The 27,995-nt window shown below is 42.3% G+C and overlaps 1 protein-coding gene and 1 long non-coding RNA gene across 3 annotated transcripts in view; one reads left to right on the top strand and one right to left on the bottom strand.

The window, feature by feature from the left end:
• MAPKAP1 (mitogen-activated protein kinase associated protein 1) overlaps positions 1 to 27,995 on the top strand; it is a 176,381-nt gene that overhangs the window by 132,425 nt on the left and 15,961 nt on the right. For both annotated transcript variants that reach the window (XM_019510913.1, XM_019510912.1), the window contains 3 exons: positions 12,749 to 12,856; positions 20,669 to 20,809; positions 26,150 to 26,287. In XM_019510913.1, coding sequence (XP_019366458.1) covers positions 12,749 to 12,856; positions 20,669 to 20,809; positions 26,150 to 26,287 — 387 coding nt within the window. The remainder of the gene's footprint in view (positions 1 to 12,748; positions 12,857 to 20,668; positions 20,810 to 26,149; positions 26,288 to 27,995) is intronic.
• The window catches only part of LOC109293097, a 75,637-nt gene continuing 63,291 nt past the window's right edge, over positions 15,650 to 27,995 (bottom strand). Inside the window, exon 3 of the long non-coding RNA XR_002096241.1 lies at positions 15,650 to 17,282. This is a non-coding gene — a long non-coding RNA (uncharacterized LOC109293097). The remainder of the gene's footprint in view (positions 17,283 to 27,995) is intronic.

Genomic DNA, 27,995 nt, shown 5'->3' with positions numbered 1-27,995 from the left:
CTACTCAGGTCCCTTCCAACCCTAGAAACTATGAAACTTCTCATGTCTGCTCATTGTGCGACTCAGGACATATTTCCACTGAAAAGAAACGTGAATAACCAGAAAAAATTGTTGTTCATCTCCCTCTTCCCTCCCTTTCTTCCCCATATGCAAACACAGATTATGCACAAGGGTTTAGGCAGTCTTAATTCCCCAGGAAGTTTGTAGTGTTTGTGTCTGGGCAGGGCCACGGTTGTGCTTGTACCTACCTAACCATCTACTTACCTTTACAGGATAGGATTTCTGTTAAACACACGGGCTTAACTGAGACCTCCTTGCATTTATGCTGCTTTGTTTCTTGATAGCTGCAAAGTTCCTATGTGATATTTTACCTAGTAAGTATTTACAGATATGTATTCCCCATTTGCACATAGTTTTTCCTGTGGTAATATCTGACTTTAGAAATCCCCTTGTTTTCTTAAAGGGTGTTTTATTAGAGCCATCTCCATTTAAAGAACGTAACTCCCTTGGCCGGCTGTTTTGCTTTATTCCCCTTGCTGCTCCGTTGCACTGAGGGAGTGTAGATCAGAAGGCGCAGGGACGAGGTCGTGAAGGTGGTTTGATGCAGCCCAGAATCTCTGCTGGGAATCGGAGCCACTTTGACCTGTTCTTTCCCACTTGTCAGCTTAAGGCTGCTGCCCAATGAGGGAACTCTCCCTGGCCAGTTGTGGCTGCCTTATCATCCCTATCAGCTGTCAGAGCCTCTGCCTCCACACATTCATAGTCGTCCAAAAACAGTCACCTTCAAGGCTACTGTCCCCTTGTTTGGACTCTGCCAGAGGTGTTGGGTCTTGCGCGTGTTGGGGGAAGGCTTAACCTAGCACAATCTCTTCAGCCACTTTTGTATTCTGAGAAGGTAAATCCATCTTTGCTGGCTGGAGACAGCGTCCTAGTGGCCAGCTCTTCAAAGCATCTGCCTCTGTCTACCAGCAGGGTCTGTTGTGGTGGGGTTGTAACGCCAGTGTCTTGTGTCTTGCCTGTGTGTGCCAATCCTGGCCAGATGCTGGGTGGCTGGGAAAAACTCATAGGAACATATGTTAAACAGCTAGGACTGAATAAAGATTTTGGGACAGTTTGCCAGCATAGAAGCAGCTCTTGCCATTGGTGTGAATTTGCATATCGACCAGTTTTGCTAATAAGATTTTCCAGGCTGGTCCCTGAGATGAATGTGAAGTGCAGACTAGCAGGAGTCCATCAGTTTTAGGGTTGTTGATCCTGGTATCTTCTACTTACGATTCTGCTAGATCGGTAATATAGCTGTAATGGATGCAACGTTTTACATGCTCACTTACATTCCCGTTTGCTCTTTGCTGGGAAGGCGGTGTTGTTTTTCTGTGTTGAGAGAAGTTAGTGTTGCTGTTCCGGATGCATCCACACACCCACCTGCTTAGTACCATGCTTCACGTGTGAAATGTGTTTTGCGTGGCTACTATTGCATTCCTGGTGTCATTCTGTGTCTGTAATTAGGAGGGAAACAATAATGCAATGCAGAGCATGGATGCTGCTCTAGCAGGACTGCAAGTAACCCCCCTGTTCTAAGTGGTGGGGAACAAGGTGTCAGATGAGTGCTCCCTCTTAGATGGGCAGAGGTCTGGGTCGGTCTAGCTTGCAGGTTGTGGTGTTTGCTCCCCTCCCAGGAGCATATAAAGCTCATCTCACTGCCTTCACGTATGTTTGGGTTTTTTTATTTGAATATCATATTTCTGCCATGAGCACAAGTTCATCCATTTCCTGGTTATATTTGAGTTACACATTGTTAAGTATAAAAGAATTAAAGCCTATAATAATAAATAAGTAAAATACTCTGCTGTTATTTACTGCCTGTGGCTGGTAGCATTGCCTGCTTTATACTGCACAAAAGCACAGCACATAAATGAAGCATCTTTATTTATTTTAAGGTGCTTTTGACTAAATTCTTTAATTTCACTGGCTGTCAAGGTAGTGTTAAGTAAAATGGGTTTGAACTGCTGTAGTTTTTGTGTACTGGACTAGATGTCAGAAACCTTTGCCATCACTGGAAATTCTGTCACTCTGGATTTACTATCTGTTTCCCACAGCTGAATTCTTAAACAGTGTGATTTAACACCTTGGCTCTCCATCAACCAGTCCTGGCATTTATTTGAATGCATTACACCACTGGTTTCCATAAACTATTTTACAATTGTTTCAAATAAATGACTGTTTATTTCTGCGAAAACCATCTGTATTTCTGTGGAGAGCGACAGATAACTGTATGTAAAATTTGGTAATGTCACAGCAGTGCAAGTTAAGAAAAACAGATTGAATTGAAAAATCTGATGCTTGTGTATAATGTTAAAGGTCTATTTTCATCCCTTAAATGTCTATATTTAACAAGTGATATCTGAATTTGCAAAGATAAAATCTTTGCTCCACTTTAGAGGTGTTGAGGGCCTTTGGGGATTTTGAACAAATAAACAGGTTTTAAGGTGTCCCGGTAGCACTAGGGTTTGGGATGTAAACATTCTGCCTTTTCAGCTATCTCCTCTTAAGCTGTTTGCATATTTTTCTGCTGTCCTTATTGTCATTGCCAAGCCTGCCTTTCTGTAATGTGCCAAAAAACCTTCCCCAACAGAAGGCCTGAGATCTCTTAAAGTCTTTGTTTTTCCACAGTGTATTCCTGGCTCTTCCCCTCGTTCTTTTGTTTACCGCCTCTCTTCTCTACTTCGTTTCCTACACAGCGGTCAGCATCTTGAAGTTGGTGGCAGAGCCCAAACCTCACCAGTATTTCAACTGAGCCAGGCTCTCCAGATGATGGTAATGTCCTGGTTTGCATAGCTGCCGATCCGGGTGGAATGAGTATTCAGATTGCACTCTTTCCATTTTTCCTCATGCTGGTAGTGAAGGCTAGTACTCAATGGCCTTGCACTTAGTGTGATTGATACATTTTGACAGATTATTTGAAGTGATAGAAATACATAAACTCTCCTCTTTTTATGGTCTTGTAATAGCTGTAACATATTTCCAGCAAATGTTTTCTATAGTAATAATAAAAAGTGGGTAACAAGAAAAATAAATATAGGTACAGTTAAAACTCGAAAAATAATTTTTTCAAGTTCTAGGGTTGGTGCAATAAAGCTATAAATCTACTTGACTTGGAAAAGGAGAAACTTTGAAATAAGGAAATACCACGGATCAGCATTTAACATTTATCTGATGGCCTTCTGTAAATGTTTTTTCCCTCCTGGTTTGCCACTACACAGAGAGAAAACCTTTTTCCACTGGGCTATGGCACAGCTGTGATTTTTTGGTTTTGGTTTTTTAGGAGACTCTCCTGTTCACATTTGTTCATCTGCTGTGCATCTGGCAGTCAGGGGGGTGATTTTCAACTGTCTCTAACTTCCTAGTATTTTTATCTGCTGGTGTAATAGCACCACAATGTGCAAGGTACTTTACAGGATGCGAGAGACGAGCCTTTCTCCCCTAAGGCTCAGGCTGGGGCAGTTTCAAACGTGGAGGTGTCTGAAGAGATTAGTAGGGAAAGGCTTTGCACAGGAAGTAGGTGTGAAGGAAAGGAAGGGGGACTGGATGTGTATCCATCCTTGGATGACATCAATGAATGCAGAATGCCTTGGGAATAGGAGAGGTGCAACAAAGACGTGGCCTCCTCTTCCAGTGACGTGTAAAGCAGATGCAACATAATCAGAGAGGATGTATCTAGCCAAAAACCCTTTTCCATGTTTGTGGCAGTATCCGCAACGCTCAGCCCCTGCTTTCAGTCCAGGGTCTGTGTGCCGCTGCTTAATGCTCCTTTACCCGCCCCCTCACTTAATTTGCAGGCGATGAGGGAAGGGAAGACCCCATGCCAGTGAGCTCCTATCGTTCACAGTTATGCAGGGCTGCACTGACATGCCCATCAGAGGATGGCATCCATGATCACAGCAAGGGGCTTTGGCCACATCCCCTTTGGTGTGAGATGTGCGCAATGACCTCTCTTTACTGCCCGTGTGCCATGTCCCCATCACTGCCATTCTGGATCCGCCCTTGGGGATGGGTCATGTTCCCCTTGGAACGCAGAATAATGTAACGCTCGTCTTACAGGCAGGGCTGTACTTGTTTGAATACAGTTGGGCAACGTGGTTCACTGGATGGGATGAAGGGCTAGGATTTGCGACTTGGAGTTCCCCATCCACTTTTGACTAACCTCAGTAGGCTTACACACACCATGCTGAAACTGTGGGGAGCTCCTGAAGCACTAACTCTACTAGGACTCCCAGCAGTTTCATTGAAGTGAGATTTCTTTTTCTTTTGCATTATGGGTGCCACTGTGGGAAAAGGAGCGTTCACAGAGAGGAGCACACAAGGTGCGGTAGGGCTTGCTATGGGGCATCTCAAGATATAGTAAATACAAACTAAAACCTTCTGAGCACAGACTTTTGACTGCAACTGCAGGGCCTTTTGGCAACGTGGTTTGAAGGGCAGGTGAGAAGAATGTGCACAGCAGAAGCAAACTGGCTAAACTGGAGCTGCAGGGTGAGGACCTGAGAGCGGGGCAGAGGGTGACCAGGGCCCAGGCAAAGGGGTGTTGTGGTAGCAGCAAGTGTTAGAGGTAGAAGTGCTTTTTCATTCACACTTATAATGAGTTGAGTTGTGTTGCGTGGCAACAATCTGCAGCTCTCCCAGTTCCTCAGAGTCATACATGGAGCCCAGTCTTACCATAGTCCCCATTTTTATCCCTTGTAACTTGTCACAGGCAGAGCCTGGCTTTGCTTTGTTTTTTGTTTAAATGCTTTATGGGTTTCGGGGGGGGGTTGTTGTGTTTTCTTTTAAGGGTTTGAGTTTGTTTATTGTACAGATTCAGCCCCTGACCATAGCATTCCTCATTGCATTGAAAGTTAATGGGGGCAAAATTGCATTGCAAACATTTGAACCTGGAGGAGCCATGGCTGAACTTAGTTGATCTCTGGTGATCGGTTCAATTTAGTTACGATTTTTAGCCATTAGGCTGGGGTTGAATGATGGTGATTTGGTTGAGGCCAAATGTCTGTAGAAAATTGGCTCTTTGATAAGAGCCCTGTTATCAGAGGGGGATACTTTCTCATTTACATTTAGATGAGTATCGATTATTTATTTACTCGGAGAAGTGAGATTCGTTCCCAATCTTATCTCTCTCGTCTCTGCTTGTCAGCAGAAAGAGAGATAGAGCTCCTGACATCAGCCCAAGATAACAGCACTTTGTAGTAAAGATAAAAGTTGGAATGGGCCTTTTTCTAGTCTTGACTGAAAGGATAAGTTTTAAAAATTAGAACTGATGGGTCATGCTTTCAAAACCCTTTCTGAAGGCTTTGCAATTTAACTAGGCAGCAGCTCTGGTTTGTAATAGGCACAGCCGTTCTCCTTCTGTGAGGGAATTGTTTAATTTGATTATACTCTGTGGCTCTCATCACCAAGGGTAAATTTTATATTGTGCTGTGGGAAGCCTACAGCAACCTTATGGCCCATGTACACCCTTTTTTTGTTTTAAATTCCTAATGATTAAAGGTGTCTGCTGCAGTGTTTGCCACAACCAAATAAAACAATAAAGACCTTTCCCCAGAAAACAACTAGCAACCGCACTGGAGGGCAGATAAACGTTTTAACAGGTGGGAATGTGCATTATGGAGATCCACACATTTAAATGTTGCATGCGCGTTTGCTGTTTGGAGTCCAGAGGTTGACAGCATTGCTTGTACATGAACAGTTATAGACTTTCATGCTGCAGTTGGTCAGGTTGCTCCTCAGTAGCTGATCAGCATATTAAAATCATTGCTAAAAGAGAAGAGTTTGCCTGCCGCCTTCAGCAATTCTGTACGTTTAGGCACTTGCTGATATTTGCAGGATATTTTACACAACAATGTGCTCCAAAAAATAAGATCAGTGAGCCCAAGGCAACTTGGCTGCAAAGGCTGCTGGAACAGGGGTTCAACTATAGCATCTCCTCCTGCAAGAGCTAAAGAGAGCTTAGCCTTTGTGTATGTACAATACCCTTAAATTCCTCTTGTCTAGTTTGTGAATGAAAAATGATTGGCTTGAAGGTACAACTGCCTCATCTCTTACCATCTTGGCTTGGCTCAGACCATGCTTTTGGTTCATCTCTCTCTCTCCTTCCGTGTTGGGTGCACCTGTATGGTGGCTTCTGTCCTTCCATGGCCCTTCCACTAACCCTTCCCCGGGACAGGGAGGTGTTTCGTTTGCGCCCCCCCCTGAGTTGCCTGCCACAGCAATTTCCATTCTAGAGCCCCAGCTCCTCTGTGGTGATGTCTTGCAAAGGGCTGCCTCTCATCCTGACTCATGCGAAAGGTCCTGTGCGTGAGTGTGCTGAGCCAGTGTCTCAGCCAGCTGCAGTGAGAGATGAGCTACATGCTCCAGCTGTGGTCTTTTCGCAAATAGATAAGACTTAGCGGCTAAAGTGGGTGTGCATGACCACTTTACCTTTCACATGCCATATTTTAAAGGTTTGCTTTGAAGTGTGTGTGGAATGCTTGTCCCAGCATTGCAGAAATCCATAAACCTCCAGCGGTGGTATTATAACGGGGAAATTCTGTTGTGAAATGCCCAGAGCAATATTTTGTTACTAGACCATTAAGTTGCATGATATTTCTACTATAAATACATCATTTGAACATCTGAAAGGAGTTTTCTATTTACTCCAGTATAACTGCTCCACAGAATTGCTCTTACATTTTTTCATCTGTTGTAAAGTAGAGGTCGTGTAGCTTTATACAGATTTGTGACATTTTAAATCTATTTTTAAAGGGTAGATACTGCCTAAAGACCCATTTACACTCCTCCCTGAATTTTACAATATTTACTTCTTTAAAGAATCTGTTCCCTAGAAATTACCTCAGCAGCTGCCCTGTGGTAGCGGTCTTTCATTGGGTTACTTACTGAAACTCGGGAAACATTATCTGACTGTAAACTAAATACTAAGAATTTGGCAATTTATAGAATTGCAGAAATTCACAAGTTGTTCTGAAAAATAGCTCTCTGCACTATCATGCTTATGCAAAAAGCTGTAATCACCAGCAGCTTTGCACCATGCACATTGGCAGGGAATTTATTAAGCAGAAAGGACACTGAGTCTCTTTTTTTTTTTTCAGACACTTTCCTTTTTTCACATGGGTCCAGACCACGAGAGTCAGTGGTCTATAGGGAGATGAGCCACTGTTGAGCACTGCTTTTTAACTCAGTATCTTAATTATACTTCACACCTGAGTAAGCAGTAATTTTTAAAGTGGGAGTAAGTTTTAAAATGATGCTGTTGTTTGCCTTTTCAGCTAGTCCTTTCAGATGCACCTGAAATGGCAGTAACTGAAATTAAAAATATATATTATTTTCTGTGGGAGCACTGTGTATAACCAAAATCACTGGTTCTCCTGCTATGCGTTTTACACGATAGTGGGTAAAAAAGATACTTTAAAAATCGGAATATGCTGGTAAATGAAAACTACAGCTTCCAACAGTGGGATGTCTGGGCATACTACTGAAAACTACCCCCTGTGAAAATGGCATCTGTATTGCTGCAGCGCCTATTTGCTGGGCATCTCATCAGCAAGTAAATGCTTCCAGTTTAAAGCCAGAAGAAAACTCCAGGTGGGAATGACAGGGAAAAGGATGAAGGGAGAAGGCTCACAGGGTTTGCAGATGCACCATGCAGGTTTTCAGGTATGTCCGTGTGCATACCGGTGGCACGGGTCCTGGGCCTATGCCCTCACAAGCAGGTTCAGAGCTGTGGTGGAAGAAAAACGTGACTGGCCCTGACTTCTCTACCCTGCTGCAGCCGGTAGGCTTCATACAGTGTCTGTTTACACAGAGCTCCAGTTTGGAAATGGAGTTAGACCCATGTCTTGCCAGCAGCTTTCTGGCATCTTAAGGAGGGATCACAGATTCCAGGATTTGAGAAACACGTTCCCTTCCACCACCTCCCACCCTCCAAAAACCAATTCCACGTGCACATGGCCCCAGTGCCTGTGTGTAGCAGCTGGTATGACTTAACAAGCTGAACCAGCTTTGAAGGGGCCGTGGCAGAACTGCTGTGATTCACGGTGTGCTTGCTGGGCTTTCGCTAGCCACGTGGTGGTGGCTCGGATCTCCCTTCGGATGTTATGCCTCTTCCGGGCCCTCAGTAGCATCAAGGTAGCTCTATCTTCCTGCGCCACAGACCCCATTCTCGCCTGCCACATCTTGATGTTCCACAATGGGTGGGGTCGGCTGGTGGGTCCCTCGATGCCTGGGTCTGGCCTGGTGGTTGTTCACGGGGCTCCACTGCCCCTACACCCTGGCCTTACGCCACCTTTGCTGGGTCACCTTGATGATGTCCTAAGGCCTTCCTAGCAGGTCACACCCTCCCTGCTTGCGCACTGATGCCTTGTGGGGCTGGGTCATGCACACTTTGGCCGGGCCTCACTCCTAACCCCGTCCTCCGAGAAGCTACCTCCCGGGAACTGCTCCCTAGCTTCCCTATGCCTCGTACCCCAGGTGCCCTCACCCCAAATTCCCCAACCAGGGGAATTTCACCTGCAGCAACCGAAACTCAGTGCTCTTCCATCAACCCACGTGAATCTCTCTTCGCTTAGCCTCTGAGTTCATGCCATTCCTGCTTGCCATCCTGGGCCTTGTTGGCGACCCCGTCTCGATCACGACCCCTCATCTGGGTCATCCCGGGCTCTTGCCTACTGGCATGCTGTCCTCCACACCCCACCGGCCCTCCACTCCACCTGCATCTTGCTGCGTTCTCATGGCTGCCTCCATTCTCCCTCCTTCAGGCCAGGGTTCACTCCACTGGTGCCCGCTGAGGGATATTAATGGGGTGCCTCTCTCCCCGATGAACCTTGCTCTGGCTCACCAGCCTCCTCTGGATCCTCCCCCGGGGCTTGCCCCTTCAGCGGTGTCTGCAGCTGCGTGGCTTGCCCCTTCAGCGGTGTCTGCAGCAGCTCTGTCTCTGGGCCATCCGCCCCCTTTGCTGCAGCCGCTGCCATTTTTAGCTTTGCCTGCTGATGTCTGGTGCTGATGTCACCGGCCGGCTGCAGCTGTACATAGAGGCGGCTCATGAGCTGCGTGGGTTCCTCCCGCTGTTCCCCATGTGCGTTGTTCAGGGCTGCAGGTAAGTATCCTGCATTACCCCGCTTCCCGGGATACACGGGATGCTTGTCCAGCTGCCCTCGGACGCGTTGCGTTCTGTTGTTACGAAGATGATAACAGCCGTAATACTGGTCTGATCTCTGCCACCTGAATCTGGGCGCAAATAAAGTAGGATTCACAGAATCTAGTGAAGTGAAACATTTCCTATGCTGCAGTGGTTTCTGCTTTTGAACAAGGTGATATGATAACAGGAACTTGGAGACTGAAGCAGTAAGTCAGGCCACCGTTCTCATCTGCTTCGCCTGCTCTGCAGGTGCTGAAGCAGTCGGGTTTTGCATGGGGACTTCTGGAAGTCGTACTTTACTGTGCCCCGGTAGCAAGATGAACTAAGCAGGCTTGTGCCTTCCACCTGAATCTTCTTGATCTTGCCACTTACAGCAGCTTTAAGACACAGATTGATTGTGCTGGTATTTCATTTGAATGTTGTGCTCAGTAAGTTTTGTGTAACCACCACACCTTTCTGCTTCATTTTTGAGCCAGTTTTCCAAGATCTCCTGTGGCACAGGAGGAGGAAATGGTGCAGTACACACTTTGCTCCCGTTGCTATTTGTGCTTAGATCAAATGTCTCTGCTTTTTCTTGGAGTGCAATTTGTTTTATAAATGCTTGGAACCAGCTACTTGTGCAATTGCTGATTGTGCTGGGCACAGAGGGAGCAGTTCTGCTTTCCTCCTGTGGCCTGCAAATAGCCTGGCTCTGCATCTGTTCTGAAAGTCACCAGGAATAAGGAGACTCCATTTTACAGAAAAATAATGTGCGATTTCAAGAGCAGAATACGTTCAGAGCATGCGGTGTGCTCTTCACATGACTTCTGGGGAAACGAAATGAGGAGCTGTAATTGAAACTCTGCTGTAGTAAATTTAAAATTAATTGGCTAACAAATTTCATCTCTTAGGCATGCCATCTGAGGCTAAAAGACTTAATTTTTTTATATATGTTTTAAATATTTCATCATATACTATCATAATTCAAAGTCAGTAAAGCATTCAGAACTATTTAACTACTAATAGAGAGGGAATAGATTTCATGATTTCAACAAATTTGTTGTATTAAGACCTATTTAGAGATACTTTGAATCACTAAAAACCTCAGTTACATACTTAGCCCAGTAGATCAGCTGGTGTTTTTAGTGACTTGAGAAAAACAGTTGCTTGTTCTAGACTCTTGTGCTTCTCCCCCAGGGCAGGACAAGAGCATTGAGGGAGGTTGTGCTTTAAGTGTCAAGTGGATGGAAGTATTCGCCTTCCCTTCAGAAGATACACATTGTATAAGAAGCCACTTTTAAATTTAGTATGGTTAAAAAGTTTAACAAAAATAGTCGTGTAATCTAAAAGTGCTTATTTATTATTTATTTATTAAACGTAGGCTATTCTTTGAATTATCAGTGCTTTTCTTTGCAAGGAGTGGGTCAGTTTCCAGAATGGGGATAAGTGGGCTGATTGGCTTTTAAAACACTTGGGTTGTTCTTAAAATACCTGTTTCAGTAGAATTATTTGTAAGATTTTGTATTGCGCAGCAGGACCTCAACCCTAGAAAACTAGTGGTGGAGCTGCATTAGGTATTGTAACAAAAAGGCCTGCAAAGGATCCTATGACCCCATCTGCCTTCCTGCCCTTTGGGCGGGGGGCTGGACTAGATGATCTTCCAAGGTCCGTTCCAGCTCTAATGTCTGTGAAATCTATGAAATTACTCCCTGTTTGCTGAGCAGCCAAGGTTTGAGTATATATTCCTTGCTAACTGAAAGGAGTTCCTGAATATCATTGTTTTCTTTGAATCATAGTAACTGTGAACAAAAATATGATCAGGCTTCTTCTTTTGGATAAGTGAGAAAACCAAGTTTCTAGTTGGTTGTGTTTGACAGCCAGTCTAGTGACACTGCTGGTAGGAGTGTGAATGTTGGCCCCAGCGTCTCAGCCAGCCTCCTGTTTATAAGCTGAATTCTTCCTGCCTGGGTTCCTGCTTGCAGGTTCTTTGCATACATTTCTCTTCTCATTGTGTCCTAATCTGTTATGTGAAGTTTTGGTTTGCTGCTCCATTAGCAGTCCTGCAATTCCCTGGACTTGGCTTCATTTAGCTTAGAGAAGTGAACCCCATATATAGTTTCATTTCAGTTTTAGGTTTAAAACTTTGGGATCCATATGAAAGAAGGACATGAAAAAAACCAAAATAAATCTACCTGTTGTCCTCATGCTGATTTATCGCAATACTTACTATAACTTGGCAAACACTAGTCTAATTAATAACATCTTCCTTTTCAGTGGATTTGAATTAACTGAGAAATGGCAGATTGACACCTGAAGCTCAAAAAAACTGACAGTTCAGTTGCAGGTAGTTGAAAATAATTGGTCAGAAGTAGCAGGCCATATTTGTAGCTGATTCTGTCTGCACACCTGCATTTTTTCATATTCAGCAGTTAACAGTATACAGATCTATAGTACAGCAGATCTGTGTGTTGATGACCCTTGCTGCTTCTTACAGCCATTAAACTAGTATCACATTCCATCTAGCATTGGGACGTCTTACCTGCAACTGTGGAAGCAACGATAACTGGAAGTGTGTGCTCCTGTTAACAAATAAATCTGTCACATTATCTTGTGGATAATAGTGGAATGTGGAAAAGAGTACTGGTGACCACTGCAAATGCATAAGAGGACAGTCCCAGGAGCATCACAAATATAGGCTTTTATAGAGTCGCCAGTGAAAAGGAAAGCGGCAGTAGCACAGGACCAAGTTTTGCAATCAAATGTAAAAAATGCAAAATTCTGTGCCAGTTGTGCGCAAACTGAGGCAAGCATCTCTTGTGGCCGGCTCAGTTGCCCACCTGCCTCACACGCGGGCAGCCTTTCTTGCCACTTTCCAATCCACCTGAGTGTCTGTGCACACGCACATTTGTTTGAGCCCTCAGGAAGGAAGGCACTCGTTTTTTTTACTTTAGGCTGGGGGAGGGATGAACTCATAAGCAAAGGAGCCCAGTGTGTCTTTAAATGGGAATTGTTCAGCTATTCTGCAGTTCATCTGCCTTCTCTTCACAATGTGCTTCAGCTTCCAGACAGCATTAGAGAATAGCTGCATTTCTGAGGCAAATTGCAGGCCTCACAATAGCATTCACAATTGCCTTGCTCTCACTGTATGCAGAGTCAAAGGGAGCAAATGCATTTTACTTTTTCTACCTCAAGAAAGGTACCCAAATAATCAAAGATTTTTACACTCCAAGATCCAAGTTGATGACTTTACAGCAAGCTCTAGTGCCTGAGTTGACACAAGGGATAAAAAAAAAGCAACTTAGGTTGAGATCAGAAGCGTCTGTTGTACTTTTTTGGCAGTGAAGGGGGCGTGAAGTGTCAGACCAGTGACCAGTGGGAGCTGGATGAAGTAATCTATCTTTCCATGCATTTTCTAAACATCCCACCCTCCACTTCTTTATTACTAAGTTCCCTTCTGGTGGAAGAGCTTGAGACATAAACATCCATCTGCTTTGCCTCTAGAATTGAAATATGCTCTTGTTAACTGAACATGATGAGCTGTCCTTCAATTAGAATCTGGAAAATTTCACAAGTTATTTTATATTTCAGGTCCTCAGTATCGGCTGGAGAAGCAGAGTGAACCCAATGTCCCCGTAGACTTAGACTGTACCTTGGAGAGCCAGAGCACTTTGGAATTCTGCCTGGTCCGAGAGAACAGTACGTTTGCCCTTTTCACTTCTGCTCTTGTAAATCACTTAAGCTCACATAAGTTACACGTGCTGGAATACAGGCTGTGCCGTCTGGGCAAGTAAGTTTTGAAGAGACTCTGTTTCCTAAGGCACTTTCCAACTGTGCCAAAAGAATATTCCGAAGGGAAATGATTGATTTCATACCTTTTGGTAAATAGTCTGCATCCTGTTTATCACTTCATAATTAATCTTTTTCTGTTAAACTCTGTTCTGTAAAGTTATGACCAGCCCTGAAAAACACTTGAAATATAAATCCTTTTCTGTTGCAAGCCCTATTTAGTGGATCAAGTGATTAGTCTGCAATATATTTTACCATATCAATATTGCTGCTCAAGGAGCCAGTGTTCTTTACAGCTTTAGAAGAGATTAACTGCATGGATGCCGCAAGAGCAGAGATGCGCAGCTGTGGGGCTTGTTTACATGTGGGAACAAATGATTTTCTCTCTAGAAATGCTAATTAAACATTCCTTTTTCCTTTCCTCCTTCTTGTCTTTTTTTTTTTCTTTTTCCAGGTTTCATAAAGTTTTTGGAACAGGAGGCAGAGTTGTAAGGGTTGTCCGGTGATCCTTTTTGGTCCATCCATCGCTTTCCTGCTTTTTCAGTGACCAAGCTCTCAGTTCTGTTTGTTTGCTTTTCTCCTCCTCCTCCCTCTGCCCAACTTGTGGTGTGGTGCAGCTCTCAACATTTTGATTTCACTAGTCTGAAAAAATGGCATAGGTTTAATTGAGCTCATAAACACTACCAAGAAGTCTCCTATTTCAGCAGTGGTGATTGGAGCGCTTGTCAAGGAGCAGTGGAATTTCTGGTCTTCTTATGGAGTAAACCTTTCATTTGTGTTCATCAGGCTACAGTGTTTCTTTCTTAATTCCTTCCTAGAAGGATAGGACATAAAAAGATGAAGGAGCATCATGGGGGGTAATGCCTACCTCACGTAAGCGATGGGGCCACCCATTTAACAGTGGCAAAATTGAGGTTAAAAACAACAGAAGTGACTTGTCTAACATCAGGTTGGTCAGAGCTGAGTTCATGTCTCTTGTTCCAAACTCGTGGCCTACATCCAGTACAGATGGAGCTTTCCCTCTTGATACTCCGCCTTTATTTGTGTGCCGTACTGTTCTAGGAGACCACACAAATGTTGGAAGGGTGGCTATAGAAGTAGAAACTGAAGCTTTAATCTTGCTCAGCAAACCCAACTGTTTCATAGTATTAAATTTCATGAAGTGTGTACTAATGATTTGGGTGCATCTCTAAATTATTTTTGTATATCAAATTTGAATTTACTATAGCAAAAAAGTTTAGCAGTTTAGTTGTTATTAAACAAAGGCCCACATACCAGCTTCAGTGAAAGGTTTCCCCTGGTTCATATTTCCATAAATGCCTGGGTGCCTGCTATTGACTTGGTGGCAGGAGAGACCAGCCCAGCAAGGCACCTGAGGCAGTCCTTGCTGCCAGTTCTTCTGATCACTTGCAGTCATTCGTTGGACCTCTGCATCCTTTCCCTGCAGTGTCTTTTTAGAGGCTGCTCCCAGTAAGTTAATGACCCCCAGAACTCCCACCTTGTGCATGGGTTCCTCTTCACAGGCACAGTAGTGAACAGAGACTGGACGTACGCGTTCTGCAAGCCTCGCAAGGACCAGTCACATTGCATCAGTTAGCGCAAGACTTGTGCAGACCTAGACAAAACAGCAGGTGCCAATCTCACCTCCTTCCTCCATCTCTTCGCCGTTCTGAAATGCTCCTTGCATTTCGGTGAGAGTCCTCTCGAGAGTCCATGATCCCTCTGTCTTGCCTGTGGCTTCCCTTCTTAATGGTGACTGATCCTCAGAGTTTAACCAGCCTCTCTTGCCTCTGGTCTGGTGCATAGGGAGAGTTGACACCACCCTGGAGACAGACAGCGCTCGGTGTGTGCACCTAAACATCCAGCAGAACAGTGATTATATAAGGGTGATTATATAAGGGTTTCCAAAATCGCCTCAGAGAACTTGGACCTGGCGATGTTGCATCTATCTTTGGATGAGGCTAAAAATAGAGGTTCATTTGTGTTCATTAATAAAATAATTAATCAATGGCAATCTTCACATCAAATACAAAGAACCATATTTTAGGTTCGGTCACATTTTATAAACTATTTTTGTTGAACTTTGGTTATGTATGCTGGTAAAGAAGAATTTGTTGGGAGAGCTATTATTCTTTAAATATGCTCATTTATTTTTTTCACAAGGAGCCAAACAGCTGGTGGTAAAATAGATGCCAGTTTATTCTGGGCAAAGATGTAGTTTATAATTCATAGTATGAAGTAAAACAGAAAAACTTCATTAATAGAAATACACCTAAAGAAATCTCCTATGCTTTCAAGGTTTATTAGTGATAGTCCAACTAATAAACCATTGCTCGTATTTGGAACTTTTCAGGTTGCAAGTGAGATTTATATTTAAACTGAATGCTTACATTTTACAGTCTAAAATGCTTTTATGAGAAGCAGCTAACTATTCATGGCTAATTTAGTTTTATTCTCTCTATCCTGCTTCTGGAAAGTTCCTCTTTCTCATTTTATCATTAGGTAGTAATTAGTATTCAAGGGAAATTGGTCTTAATATATTAATATTGGTTAAGTGCCTTTAGACCTGTACCAAAGCCAATGTCTTATTGGAAAATGTAATTGGGGATTCTGTGTATGTAATTAATTGAATTACAATTAAGAACTTTCATTAAGCAATACACTAGTATATTAAAGTAATAAGGGGATGTTTTTGCAATGCAGTTAACCTTGTATTTTTGTTTTATTGGGGAAATACAGATGTGCTTGCTCTTGAAGATGTCATTGTGATTGTATTTAAGTAGCCATGCTAGAGCTAGTGTTTTTGGGATACCTTTAATGCTAAGGGTTTACCATTTTCATGTGCCAGTGAATACCTAGTCTTTGAGGAGGATGATCTGCTTTGGTCCTGATGACTCCTTGGGCATCTTGCTTGGAAGTTCCTAGACCCAACCCTCCATTCTTTGCTGCTTACTTCTTTCACCATTTGAAAGTGAGCCGTGCACCCAGGAGAGAAGGTTGACTTCTGCGCTTCATCGTGCAGTCCACTGGCTGAACTGCATCCACGTCGTACTAGCAGAAGGGGATGCCAGTGATCTTGAAGTAATCTCAGTTTTGCGTATGGGCAAAGACCTTAAGTCTGAACTGGTTCTGGAGTGCTAAGCACAGACGGTCCTTGCTGGTCCCTTGCAGCCTTGCAAGGGTGCCCAGCAGATTTTTGGGCAGCGCTGTGAAAGCCTAGAAAGATCAGAGAATAGCTGCTCTCATTCTGCACTCCAGGGGTCACAGATCAGGATTACATACCTCTTCTTTCTTTCTAGGGATCATCTCTCTTTTTTTTGCTGAACTCATGTTCAGTGGATAGGCAGTGGACCTCTCTGGAGCCTTTCTTAGTGTTTTCCTCCCTGCCCCATGATGACAGAAGCCTGTTGTAGGGATCACAATGAAAAACTCGTTTCTTTTCCTGGCACTCTTCCTAGTGGTCTTCCTTGGTGCTCTGTTTCTCCAGTGCCTAGCCTCAGCTTTTCTCACTTCTCATTTCTGCTGCTTTTATACAGAAAACCCCCAAGTCATTTGTGGCAGCCTAACTTCACAGAGCCAGCTCTCGTTAGATAGGTAATGAAATGATAGCAATACAAAGGTATTTGTGAACTTAGCACCTTTGTCCTTTAGAAACCATTTTTTAAAGGACTACGTTTTTTTAAATAGAAATGTGTTCTCCCAGTAACAAGAGTAGTGTCTGGCTTCAGAAGAATTGCTGGATAGGCTCTTGGTCTAAATAATAGACCTGGAGAGTCCACTTTAGCTGATTGCCTTGCCAAGCAGAAGCTTTTACATTCAAAAGCCACATTGTGATCTCCATTACAAATGCCCTGACAGGCCTGTAAATATTTGACAGGTTTATTCACAGCTGCTTGCATGTGGAAAGTATTTTTTATGATGTTGCCTCCAATCAGATTTGGAGATGGCTCTTTCCTCCATTGCTGAATTCCTTCAGTCTCCGAGACATTCTTATAAAGCTGCAGGGGAAGGAGCAATATGCCAAGTTCTATAGTCAGGTTTTTTCCCTGCAGGGCATTTATCTCTGTTGTAACTGATATTACTGCTATTATCCAATGCACCCTCAGGGGTCTTAGTGTCTTGCCATCTTCAGACAGATGATCTGTTCTGATGGTGGAATTCCTGGCTTCTGTCCCATGAGCAGTAATGATAGAAATCCTACAGACCTGAATCTTAAACCGTTCCATGCATGTAAAACCAAATTAGCAAAGGTAACCATGATTCACAGAGGGTCTGGAATACTTCCACTGCAGTTTACCTTCATGGAGCTTGCTTAGCTCAGCAGTTGTCCTTCGTCCTTTTAAAAATTGACAGAATATTCAAATATTAAAATCCAGTAGAGATTAATACTCATTGGGGTATATTGCTAGTGTTAATGTTCATAATGTGTTCTGAGAAACTGTTGATGGGAGATGCTAGGAGAAGAGTGTGCATTGGAGCCATTTCGTACTTCAGGAACTATTTAATACTTAAGGAACATAAAGTGATTCTCTTCCCCCACCATTAAAATACTGCTCCCCAATGGGTAGAAGAACATGGCAAATAGCTAATGGTGCGTACTGCAGCATACCGAAGCTTAGCATAAGAAGTAAAACCTTTGAGAGAATTCTGTATTCGACTGAAAACACGAGAAGGGTTTCAGAAGGCAGGTTAATTACCCTCCAGGGCCAATCCAGAATTAACCTGGAACCAGACTGGGGCAGTGGGGTTAACATCCCTATCGCCGTTATAGGTGGGTCGGTGGTTTCCGAACGAAGAATACCACTGTTGACTCGTCTGCCGCAGTCCCTGTGGCACCAAAGCGTTCTTTGGAGACTGCCTATCAAATACGCACCCAGCCAGACCATGCTTAGCTAGGCATCTGATGCAATGCAGATGATATGGCTTCAGGCGGTAATATACTTGACCATGTAATATTGCTGTTCTGTGGGTTGTATCAAAATGTTATGGATGAAATGCTGCAGTGTTAAAGCACAATTGGGTAATTTAAAGAATAAGTGGCAGCTTTAAATTGGCATTTCACTAGTTTTATCTCTTGAACTCAGTCCTTTAACTTATTTTTCTAGTCAGTTTTCTTTTTATTCTGAGGCAATCTGTTCCATTACTGCCCTTCTTGCTTTCCTCCCTAGCACCTTTTAAGCCATAGGGTTTCTTAGATGCTTTTAAGTGCACCAAAAGTTTGACATATCTCATTGTATCTTTGAAGTACTGCAGCATGAGAGTTTGACATGATACATTATGATAATCCATAGTATAGAGACATTAACACAGGGGTCTTTGACAAAATACATTGTAATGTCTCTGAAGGAGCCATTACAATTTATCTTGTCATTCTCTAGCATGGAATGGTTACAGTATTAAGAGGGTGTGCACACATTCGCATACTTATATGGACCATTTCATTGGACTTAAAAAAAAAAAAAAAAAAAAATGCCGAATGATATAGTCCCGTTTGTAATTGTAATACGGGGAAGCTAATATGTGTGTTGCGAGGGACATTGCTAGTCTAATTCTTTCACACAAGGTGGGGAATGGGGAAGGCTGCTGGGCCACTGTCTTTGTAAAATGTGTCTCTTGATACATGCTCTAAAATATACTTTTAAAGTATGTAGTTTTAGGATCCCGACTTCTCTGCAGGTGGTGGGAGCAGGGCGTAGTACAGAGAGGAGAATCTGGCTGTGGATTCACAAACTGAAAGGGGGAAAACTTTTTCCTAGGGCAAAAGATATTGAGTATAAGGTTTAATTCCCCTCCTCCCCACAGGTCTAGACTGATCCTGGCCGCTGCTGTGATGTTAGCACCCACTAAAAGAAATAGGCGGTAGTTCTAAATCCCAAATTATCCACATTAAAAGGAAGCCTGCTTCTGAATCAGCTGTGTGCATTTGACACATGCTGTAGCTTTCCTCTCCTGGGAGCTGTTGCCTTCCCTATCATAAGCAAACAATCCCCTTGTTGCCAGAATCCAAATATGGAAACTTACTCTAGTTTCACTATGACTTGAAATCCCCAAATGGCATATGAATTTACACCACTAGAGTAGGAGGTCAATGCAGGAAGCATTAGTGTGTTGAGCCAGCTCCAACTACATAAGTCTTGAACAGAATTAATATATAGGAATTGACAAGCCTTTTGCTGGTTATACTGTAGCTTTAAGACCTCTAGTAAAATTCTGTCGTCTCATCTGCCCATTATTAAAATTTCAGCAAAATATAAAGTTTTCATTAATCTCCCACAGCAAATTTAGGAGTGTGAACTGGCAGTTGTTTCAGCTTTTAGGACTACATTAGCTGGTGTATTAAACAAAATGTGTCACTCTTCAGTATCTTCTGCAAGAAGCTAAATCAATTTTCAATCATATTTATGCACCACTTTATCTAAAAGCATCTGAATTATCATTTAGAGCCACGATGCTTTATTAGCAGCTGGCATAAAAATTACTCTGTAAAAAATTATGTCACGTTATAGTAATTTTTAAATTGGTGTTAATCCAACATCATAAAATGTAAAAATCTTAAAAGCGTGTTATATTTTTCAGTAATTGGCATTTTGGCTTAATGAGATGTTACCTTTTGTAAAGCTGGTATCTGCAGCAGTAATGAGAATACCAATCGGTAAATAAAATGATTTCTTCATATAGGCCTCACAATGCAAGGATGAAGGCACTGCCCGGATTGTCAGGCACATGAGAGTTTTAGTGGATTCAGGGGGAATGTAAAGTAGTAAATATGACAGTTAAATCCCACAATGGTAAAATATTAAAGTGGACTAAAACTGAATTGCTAGATAGATCCCACTGTCCAGTAGCATCTGTACACTGTGTTACCAGGAGTGCTGGATGTGTAAAATGTAACCCCCTTCAGCCCAGAATAGTCTGGCACTGGTTCTCCTGGTTCAGGCAGGTATGCACTTTTGGCAAAACCATTCCTGGATTAGAAGATGCATGCAGAGTCCCTGCTGTGAAGCAGAGGAAGGGTAGTGTGAACACAGCCACTGGGCATGAGAGATCTTTCACTTAGGGCGTGTCCACGAGATGCGTTAACGTGCACTAAAAATGGTGAAATTAGGCTAATCACACCTACATTTGATACCTGCAAATGCAGGCATGATTAGTTAAAAGCACATTAATGCACGTGTAGATGTAATCCAGTGTTAACTTTAGTGCTGGGTTTGCCCAACCACTAGGGGCACACGGCAGGGCTGCAGGGACTTGGCACGAACTTTAGTAACTTTAGTGCCAAGGGCACTAACTTTAGTCCCAAGTCTATGCATGTGTAGATACCTGCCAAAAATTGCTTAATGTGCATTAAATTTAGTCACATTTAAATGCACATGTAGACCTGCCCTTAGAGAAGTTTTGCTTTAGGATATGATTGCATCTTAATGGAACCTGCCATCATGGTTTTCCACAGATTTTTTTTGTGGGGCAATTAAAAAAATTTAAACCTATTTTTTTAATATATGATATTCGTAGTGAGTTTATATTTTTGCTTTTCATCCAAGTATAGGATCCACTTCTATCTTCAGATACATGGGTAGTGAAGCTATGTTTTTCTTAAAAATATCTGCTAACATCACCATGTACACCTCAGCTAGTACTGCATTTGTAACTGCAAGACAATCTCAGTGTTCTGGTTTAAGTTGCGTATGCCATATTTTAAGTCAGACTTTTTTTTTTTTGCAGGTTCAAGAGGAGAAGAGATATCAGAAGAAGATCCTCAGATCGATATAGCTACAGTTCAAGATATGCTTAGTAGCCACCATTACAAGTCCTTCAAAGTCAGCATGATCCACAGGCTTCGATTCACCACTGATGTTCAGTTAGGTAAATCCATCTACACTATAAAGCTAAGGAAAATAAGTAGCTGTTGCAAGCAACTGTTTGTCCATCTTGGACACTTTTAACTTTCCTATCACAACACTGTCTGTTTTACCATAAATCAATTGTTTAATATGGCTAATAATATTTCTGCAGCAAGCCCCCCACATTCTCTTCGCACAGTTAGAAATATGTGAGCATTTTTATTCCCTCCAATCAGCTTGCGCATATTCCTTCTACAAGAAGGCCATTGCTGATTTCCCCCCTCCCCTCTTTTGTCTCTGTTTCCCAAAGGAAAACTTTTTGTTGACTGAACTTCTTAAAACCAGTCCCTGCAAAATTAGGAAACCTGTTTTTCAGACCAAAAGATTTTTATAGCCCAGTAGAATGTTGAAGTGGAACAAAATATAGCTGCCGTTCTATAATGGTTTTAATATGAGCCTTTCTACTCTTCTAAATGCTCTGCAAAACCTGAAAGCTAAGGGATGACAGGATTTTAATAAAAAAGCCATTCAATAATTTTTAAGCAATAATGGAGCTTTTATAGGCTCGAGTTTAAATTGTGCAAATTTGATTAATGATGCATAGATAAGTGAACTATGACACTCTTGCAAATACTTTATATTAAAAAATGATTCAGCACTAAAATATTTAGTGCTGCAATGCTTACAAAATACGCTTCTGTAATGTTCAGTGAGACAATCATAGCTTTAAGGTGGGGAAATGTTTCCATTATTTATTATCTGCAGTCTCTTCATTACCACAACTCTAAACGCATGTAAAAATGATATTCCCCTGAAAATATGTACATTGGAGGCTTTTTCAGTTCATTTTGAACTGTCTTGTTAAGGAAGGATTTATACGCTGGCATTGAAGTAGGACAGTGTTAGGCATGTTTTCTGCTCTTGAGCAAACTATCTGGGTGTGATAGTTTGCTTCCAGTGGAGTTTGACACACTGTATCTGGAAGCTGTCATAAATGAGAGCTTGAAAAGGTCATGACAGATCACTAAAGATAAATGGTTAAGGGAGAATAGCTGTTACAGGAAACAAATGGCCAAACCTGTTTAGCAGAGACAGAGCTGACCCTGTCCACTAGCGTAAGGACCATAAACTTCCCTTTCTCCCCTGATTTGTACTACCCTATGTATGTACATATTTTTCAACAGCTCTACAAGTAGCAATATGTTTGTATGTTCCAGCACTACATTAAAAATTCCAATCGGGTATTAATTATAAGGACAAATGGAAAACATCAGAAACTCCAAGGAAGGACATACGAATTGTATGTCCTTAGGTTTTCTTGTGCTAGGGTCCTTTAGTTGATTCTTGTAGCAGTGTCATTAAAAATAAGCCTTCCGGGTCAGCTGGGATTAGTACTGATGAGAGTTAAATGTGCTAATCCTCTTGCTGTGGGGCAGAATAAACTCCATTGAATCCGGCAGGTGAGAGCCCAGTGCATTGAGTAGTCCAAGTTTAACAATGGGTTTAGGGGCATTTGTTGCCAAACAGCTTATTGCTGGTCAGCTGCAAAGAGCTTTCCTTGCAGTATGTTTAACTGTCAATCATATTGCATAACAGCAATAATTAAGTGACAGCTTTTCCTGGGGGGAAAAAAAACTGTTTCCTGGGGGCATTCAGAACCTGAAGTCATTAGGTGACCCCTTGTATTGACTGTATTGATTTTTTGATGGTATTATGTGAACGTATGCACGAGCCAGCAAACACTGGGCTGCAGAGTGGCTGCATTTAAAAACATCCTTCCATTTCCACTAGTCATCTCACTTGCGGTTTACAAATACTCCCTGAAAGCAATAGAAACTTTCAAAAGGGAAGGATCTGTGTATGCATGGCGGTGCTTCAATTATCACGGACAATGAACTGAGCAGCTTGGCTTTACTTTCACACTGTTCACTTTGCAGAACATGGGGAATGTCCTGTTTTATTTATTTACTTCTGAAAATAAGAAGAGTTTTGTTGGAACCTGTGATATAAGGCAACAAATGGACAGAAATACCATTCCATAAACAGTTTATGAAATTAGGGGGCTAGCGTAGAGCCATCTAAAATCTAATGTCTTTATATGTTGGGCGGCAGATCTGTAAATTTGTCAGTTCTTACTAGAATCACCTGTACAAAACCACCCATAAGGAAATACACCCTTGAATAGAACTGCCTTATTTAAAGCCTGCTGCTAGAGACGATGCTACAAAGTACATTTGTGCACAAGTGTTGTGTGCTCTTTCTTATTAAAATTCTGAGAAATGCAGGTCTCTTAAGGCAAGTCAGAGAATCTGAAACCAGGTTTACCAAGAGATCTGGAGTAAAACTCTGGAGTGTGTCCTGTCCTCTGCACCTGTGTGTAATTCTTCTTGATGGTAAAGGGAGTTATGTAAATATCAAGGGAGAAATGACCGGTCTGTGACTGACATTTTTTATTGGAGCTGAAAGCTTTAGTCATGGCAGTTTCAAGGTCTGGGTTTTTATGTTTAACTCATGTCACATTACAATGCACATGTACCATACTGTCAACATTTCTACTCAGTTTCAAACATGCTGTAAGGAAAAAAGATTTATTAATGTACTATTTTATCAAAACTAAAGAAGGCATGTTGATCTGAAAAATTACTGCTGGCCAAGTCTATCAAAAAATGGCCAGTTACAGACCCCAACAAAGAAAACAAGAACGAAGCGGTCTTGCTAGACTGCTATATTTATAAAAAAACTCTTTTGATAAAATGGATGAATTAAGGAAAATTGTAGAGGGATAATATTTTTTGCCTTGATTGTGAATGTGACTAATTCAGCCTGTAAAGCAGGCTGCAAAAGCTTTAAGCTGTAGCTAATACTCTCCAGATTTTTGGGTTCAAATCCATGCAGATTGCGAGCACAATAACACAAAAAGGACAACATTGACAAAGAATGTGCTCCTGTGGATGTGGGCACGCTAAGGCAAATGATGCCAAGATACAGAAATAATGGATGAAGTATACAGCAACAATTTGCAGATAAAAATAATAGAAGTTAAAGTGTATTTTACATGATAAAAGAAAGATGAAAGAGGAGGAAAGTCTGTTACATCTGAGATGGTTACAAAATCCATGCTTTGTGAAGTAGCCTCTGTTGAAAAGATTGATGCAATGGGGAGTGACCTTGGCTTGGAGCAGGAGCTGGTGATGTATGTATGAGCATCTCTCTGCTAAATGGACCCAGATTTGTAGCACTAATATACATGGAAGCCCAGAACCAAACTCAGTATGGCAATAAATCAACAGCCACTTTGGGTGTCATTTCTGGTTTATATTCCACTATTGTTCTATCACTTTAATTCATGTCACTATCATCTGTTCATCTGGAACAGTTTTATATAATTTTCCAGTGGAGTTACCTGACAAATCCTATCAAATTAACAAGGTACATTAACAATATTGACTGACTGTGTGAATTCTGAAGTTGCAGGACCATACAATGAAATTTTTAAAAGTATATTTCTAGTGGTGGGGCTTTTTTCTCCCTTTTTGAGAACAGAGTGAGGATAAGGGTTTATCCTCATGAAGCATCTTTCTCATTTATTTGTAAAAACAAAAAGGAGCTACCATTTCAAATATTATTTTTCCTGAGCTGTAGAAAACATTTAGATTTTGAATAAATAACAGTTACAGTGAAAGAATAAATAAAATGGGTTGGTATAATCTTTCAAAAGTGAAATCTCCTAACAGAATCAGTGTCAGATATAGCTTCCGCCTGTTCAGATTATCTAACACTTATAGTATCAGCTGGACTCTGGACGGTGCCTAATTGAAATCTGGTATCTCTGATATAAGGCATGTCTAATGACAAATTGTGGTATCTGATTAAACAAAAAATTAAGACTTGTTTTGGCATTGCAGGAAGCTGTTGTAATGGCCAGGGTTAAAATGAAAGTTACCTTTTATTTAGTGGAAAGGACTGCAGCAGTGCATCTGATGTACATGTCTGCCTCTGGGTCTCTGTGTATTTTGGTTTTACATGCGATTAAAATACAAATGCAATGGCTGCATGACGTGTGCAGCTGACTGATTTTGAAAAATCACATGGGGTTAAATTTTGAGGGAGAATGTGGAGGAGGTTTTATTTGTTTTTAAATTTGGGATCATATTTTTTTTTATTATGTCCTGCTCCAGCCAAACCAGGCATATATTTTCTAAAGTATTTTAGCCAAAATTCTCAGGAGGAAAAAGGTTATCTCTGCTGGTTTTACAGAGGTAGCAGTTACATGCTGTTTTAAATAGTTCGTATACTTTTGCTTTATTTTGCCTATTTCATCATGACTTTGACCGATCCCTCCTGACCTAAAAATGTAATTTCATTTAATGCTTCACATGGGTCTCACTATGAAAAGCATATTGAGAGGTCTGTTCAGTCATGTCAACAGATACCTGGTAATTGTAAACTAAACAATGACCCTGTATATTCTTCAGTGCCACATAGCAAGGCTGTTGCTTTGTAATACTGTCATAAAGGCTGCTATAAATTGCAAAGCGTATCCCAGGGTAGGTTCCAGCACAGTGTCAACTTTCAGCCAGCTCCCACGGAGCCCCAGATCAATGGCAAAGCTGTTCTTGCCCAAGTTCAAGAAAGCCATGTGAAGAAGTAATACCATTAGCCTCTCTTGTTCTCGCTCTCTAGATGCATCTGTTACAGGTTTCTATATTGCCTGCTCAGACCGTGGCATGTCAGCATGCCCTCTGTGCATCCAGGTCAGCCCAGACACTGCAGCACTGAGTCGGAGCCATCTGGGGAAGCCCTTGTTCAGAAATAAAAGCCTTCTGTGCCAGAAGCTACAGAATCCCCAGCTTGCATTCAAGGCGCTCTAATTAGAGCTGGCTCTAAAATGCTCAGGCTGTAAAAACACACACGATCCTCGGAACCGAGTGTTCTCATCCGGAAGCCTCTGTTCGGATAAGTACCAGGTAGTGGTACAATACTACCAGTGGATGTTGTCTTCCATGATAGTCATGTATGGAATAGCAGTGATAAAAAGTAGTAATGTCTTTATATAAACCTCACAATCCATTTAGCAAGCGCACTCAGAGCAGCTGTGCTTACATATTTGTGAAGTATGTTTTCCCTGAGACTCCTTTTTTGCTGGCATTTTTTTCAGCAAGCTAGAAGGATAACACAGAGATTATGTATACAGTTTGATCATCACTTTGCTTTTGGCATCCAAAGCTCCTGCTCTTTCAGAAACCCCAAAAGGACAATATACTTTCAGCCTATTTTAAGATTTATAAAGTGTGTCAAATGGTTGATATGAAATCACTTAAACAGACCACTGTTATGGCTTTCTGTTCCCTCTGATTCCAAGGTATCTCTGGAGACAAGGTGGAGATAGACCCTTGTACTAATCAGAAGGCCAGCACTAAGTTTTGGATTAAGCAGAAACCCATTTCAATCGATTCTGAATTCCTCTGCGCCTGTGACCTTGCAGAAGAAAAAAGCCCAAGTGAGTAGTCCTTTTTATTTATGTTCTCTCTCCTCTCCCTCTCTGCCTTTGTGTGCTAGATGCCAAGAGAATATATTGCCCCCATGTCCTTTTCTTTCTATACGTGTTTTATTCATTATATGAATTTCTGTTAATCAGACTTTATTCTCCTGTCAGGCGTGTTATATACAGATACACACTGCGGGAGTGGTCTTTTAGCACTCCTCAGTGCAGCTTCAGAGTACACCCTACCCCAGCACCAGTATGGATGGAAGTGCTGTAGCAGAAACGTAGGCTGTGTCCACACGAGTGTGGACATTTGGTTTCCCAGGGACAACTAGCAGCTGGACATCTTGTGCTGCCACTAGTTGTCCCTGGGGACCACCTGTGCCATGGCCTTTTGGCACGCAGCAGGTTACCCTGGGTGGGGTAGAGGAGGCTGGGACAGGCACTGGGCCGTCCCCAGCAGCCTTACCTGGGGTCCGGGGCTCAGAGCCTGGCCGTCAGCCACAGCGGGGCTCTGGCCAGCCAGGCTCCAGGTTTTAGCGGCACAGCACACGCTGTCCCCATGTGCCACTCTTTCTTTTGGCGTGGGTTTTTTTCACCCCTGGATATCTAGGGGTCCAAAAACCCCACGCTGCTCCCTTGCAGTGAGGAGAACAGCTGAATGTGCAGTATGTGGCACTGCAGACATGTCTGTGGCACCACATACTGCATGGCTGCACTCATCTGGACACGACTGTACTGTTTTTGCCAACTGAAGGTTTAACCCACAGCATGATAGTTGCACATTTCCCAACATTGTTGCACTTGGTCTTGGATTTTCAGTGTAGCCCTTATACAGGCAACAACTTGAATAGATTTAAAGGACTGTGTTCATAGAGTTAAATTTAGACCTGAAATAGTCAGGACATGGCAAGTCCAAAATAGCTCCAGTTACGGGGATAACACAGCTGGGATTATGACCTAACTCTGAGAATTTGGCTTCAGCAAAACATTTGCTACCTCTAAGGATTAGGGCAGCGAGGTTTTCCTCTGGAAGACCCAAACAGAATGAAAATGTTAGTGTTGCACAAAACTCATGTTGTGAGTTTAAAGGCTGAAGGTTTGAGATTTGAACTGTGCTGTTAGTGATTTAAAAAAAGTAATTAACAGGACTAGAAGTTCTTTATGCACAATAAAGAGGTGCTGCCCTGATGAGGACTTCGAGTCATAAGCAGGATGCAAAAGTACAGAGATTATACAGATTACAGAGACTGTCACTATAGATGTTGCAGATACTGTTATATATGTGCTTTATTTGACTGTACTATAAGATGCTGTCCTGACCCTTTACCTGTGGTGTGACAGTGAGATAGCGAGTTCTGTGGTTTACATTTACTGGGTGATATGTTTATCATATTACTTTGGAGGGAAAAACTCACAGCTGCCCTAGATTTTGTCAAAAATTATATGAATTCTTCTCCTTGCCACCCTTACTTCATTCTCTTCTGCTTCCACATAGTTTCATAGTTTCATAGATTTAGGGTTGGAAGGGACCTAGTAGATCTTCTAGCCCGACCCCCTGCCAGGGTGGGAGAACAACAAAACCCCAAAACAAAAACGGGACTCAAATGAGTCCAGCCAGGTAGGCATCCAGCCTCTTCTTAAAGACCCCCAGGGTAGGGGCCAGCACCACTTCCCTTGGAAGTTGGTTCCAGCTCCTAGCCGCCCTAACTGTGAAGTAGTT

Source organism: Gavialis gangeticus, unplaced genomic scaffold (genome assembly GCF_001723915.1).
Source record: "Gavialis gangeticus isolate Ggan-Ray unplaced genomic scaffold, GavGan_comp1, whole genome shotgun sequence".
Taxonomy (NCBI): Eukaryota; Metazoa; Chordata; order Crocodylia; family Gavialidae; genus Gavialis; species Gavialis gangeticus.
The sequence above is the reverse complement of the archived record's forward strand: the minus strand, read 5'-3'. Positions and strand labels throughout refer to the sequence as shown.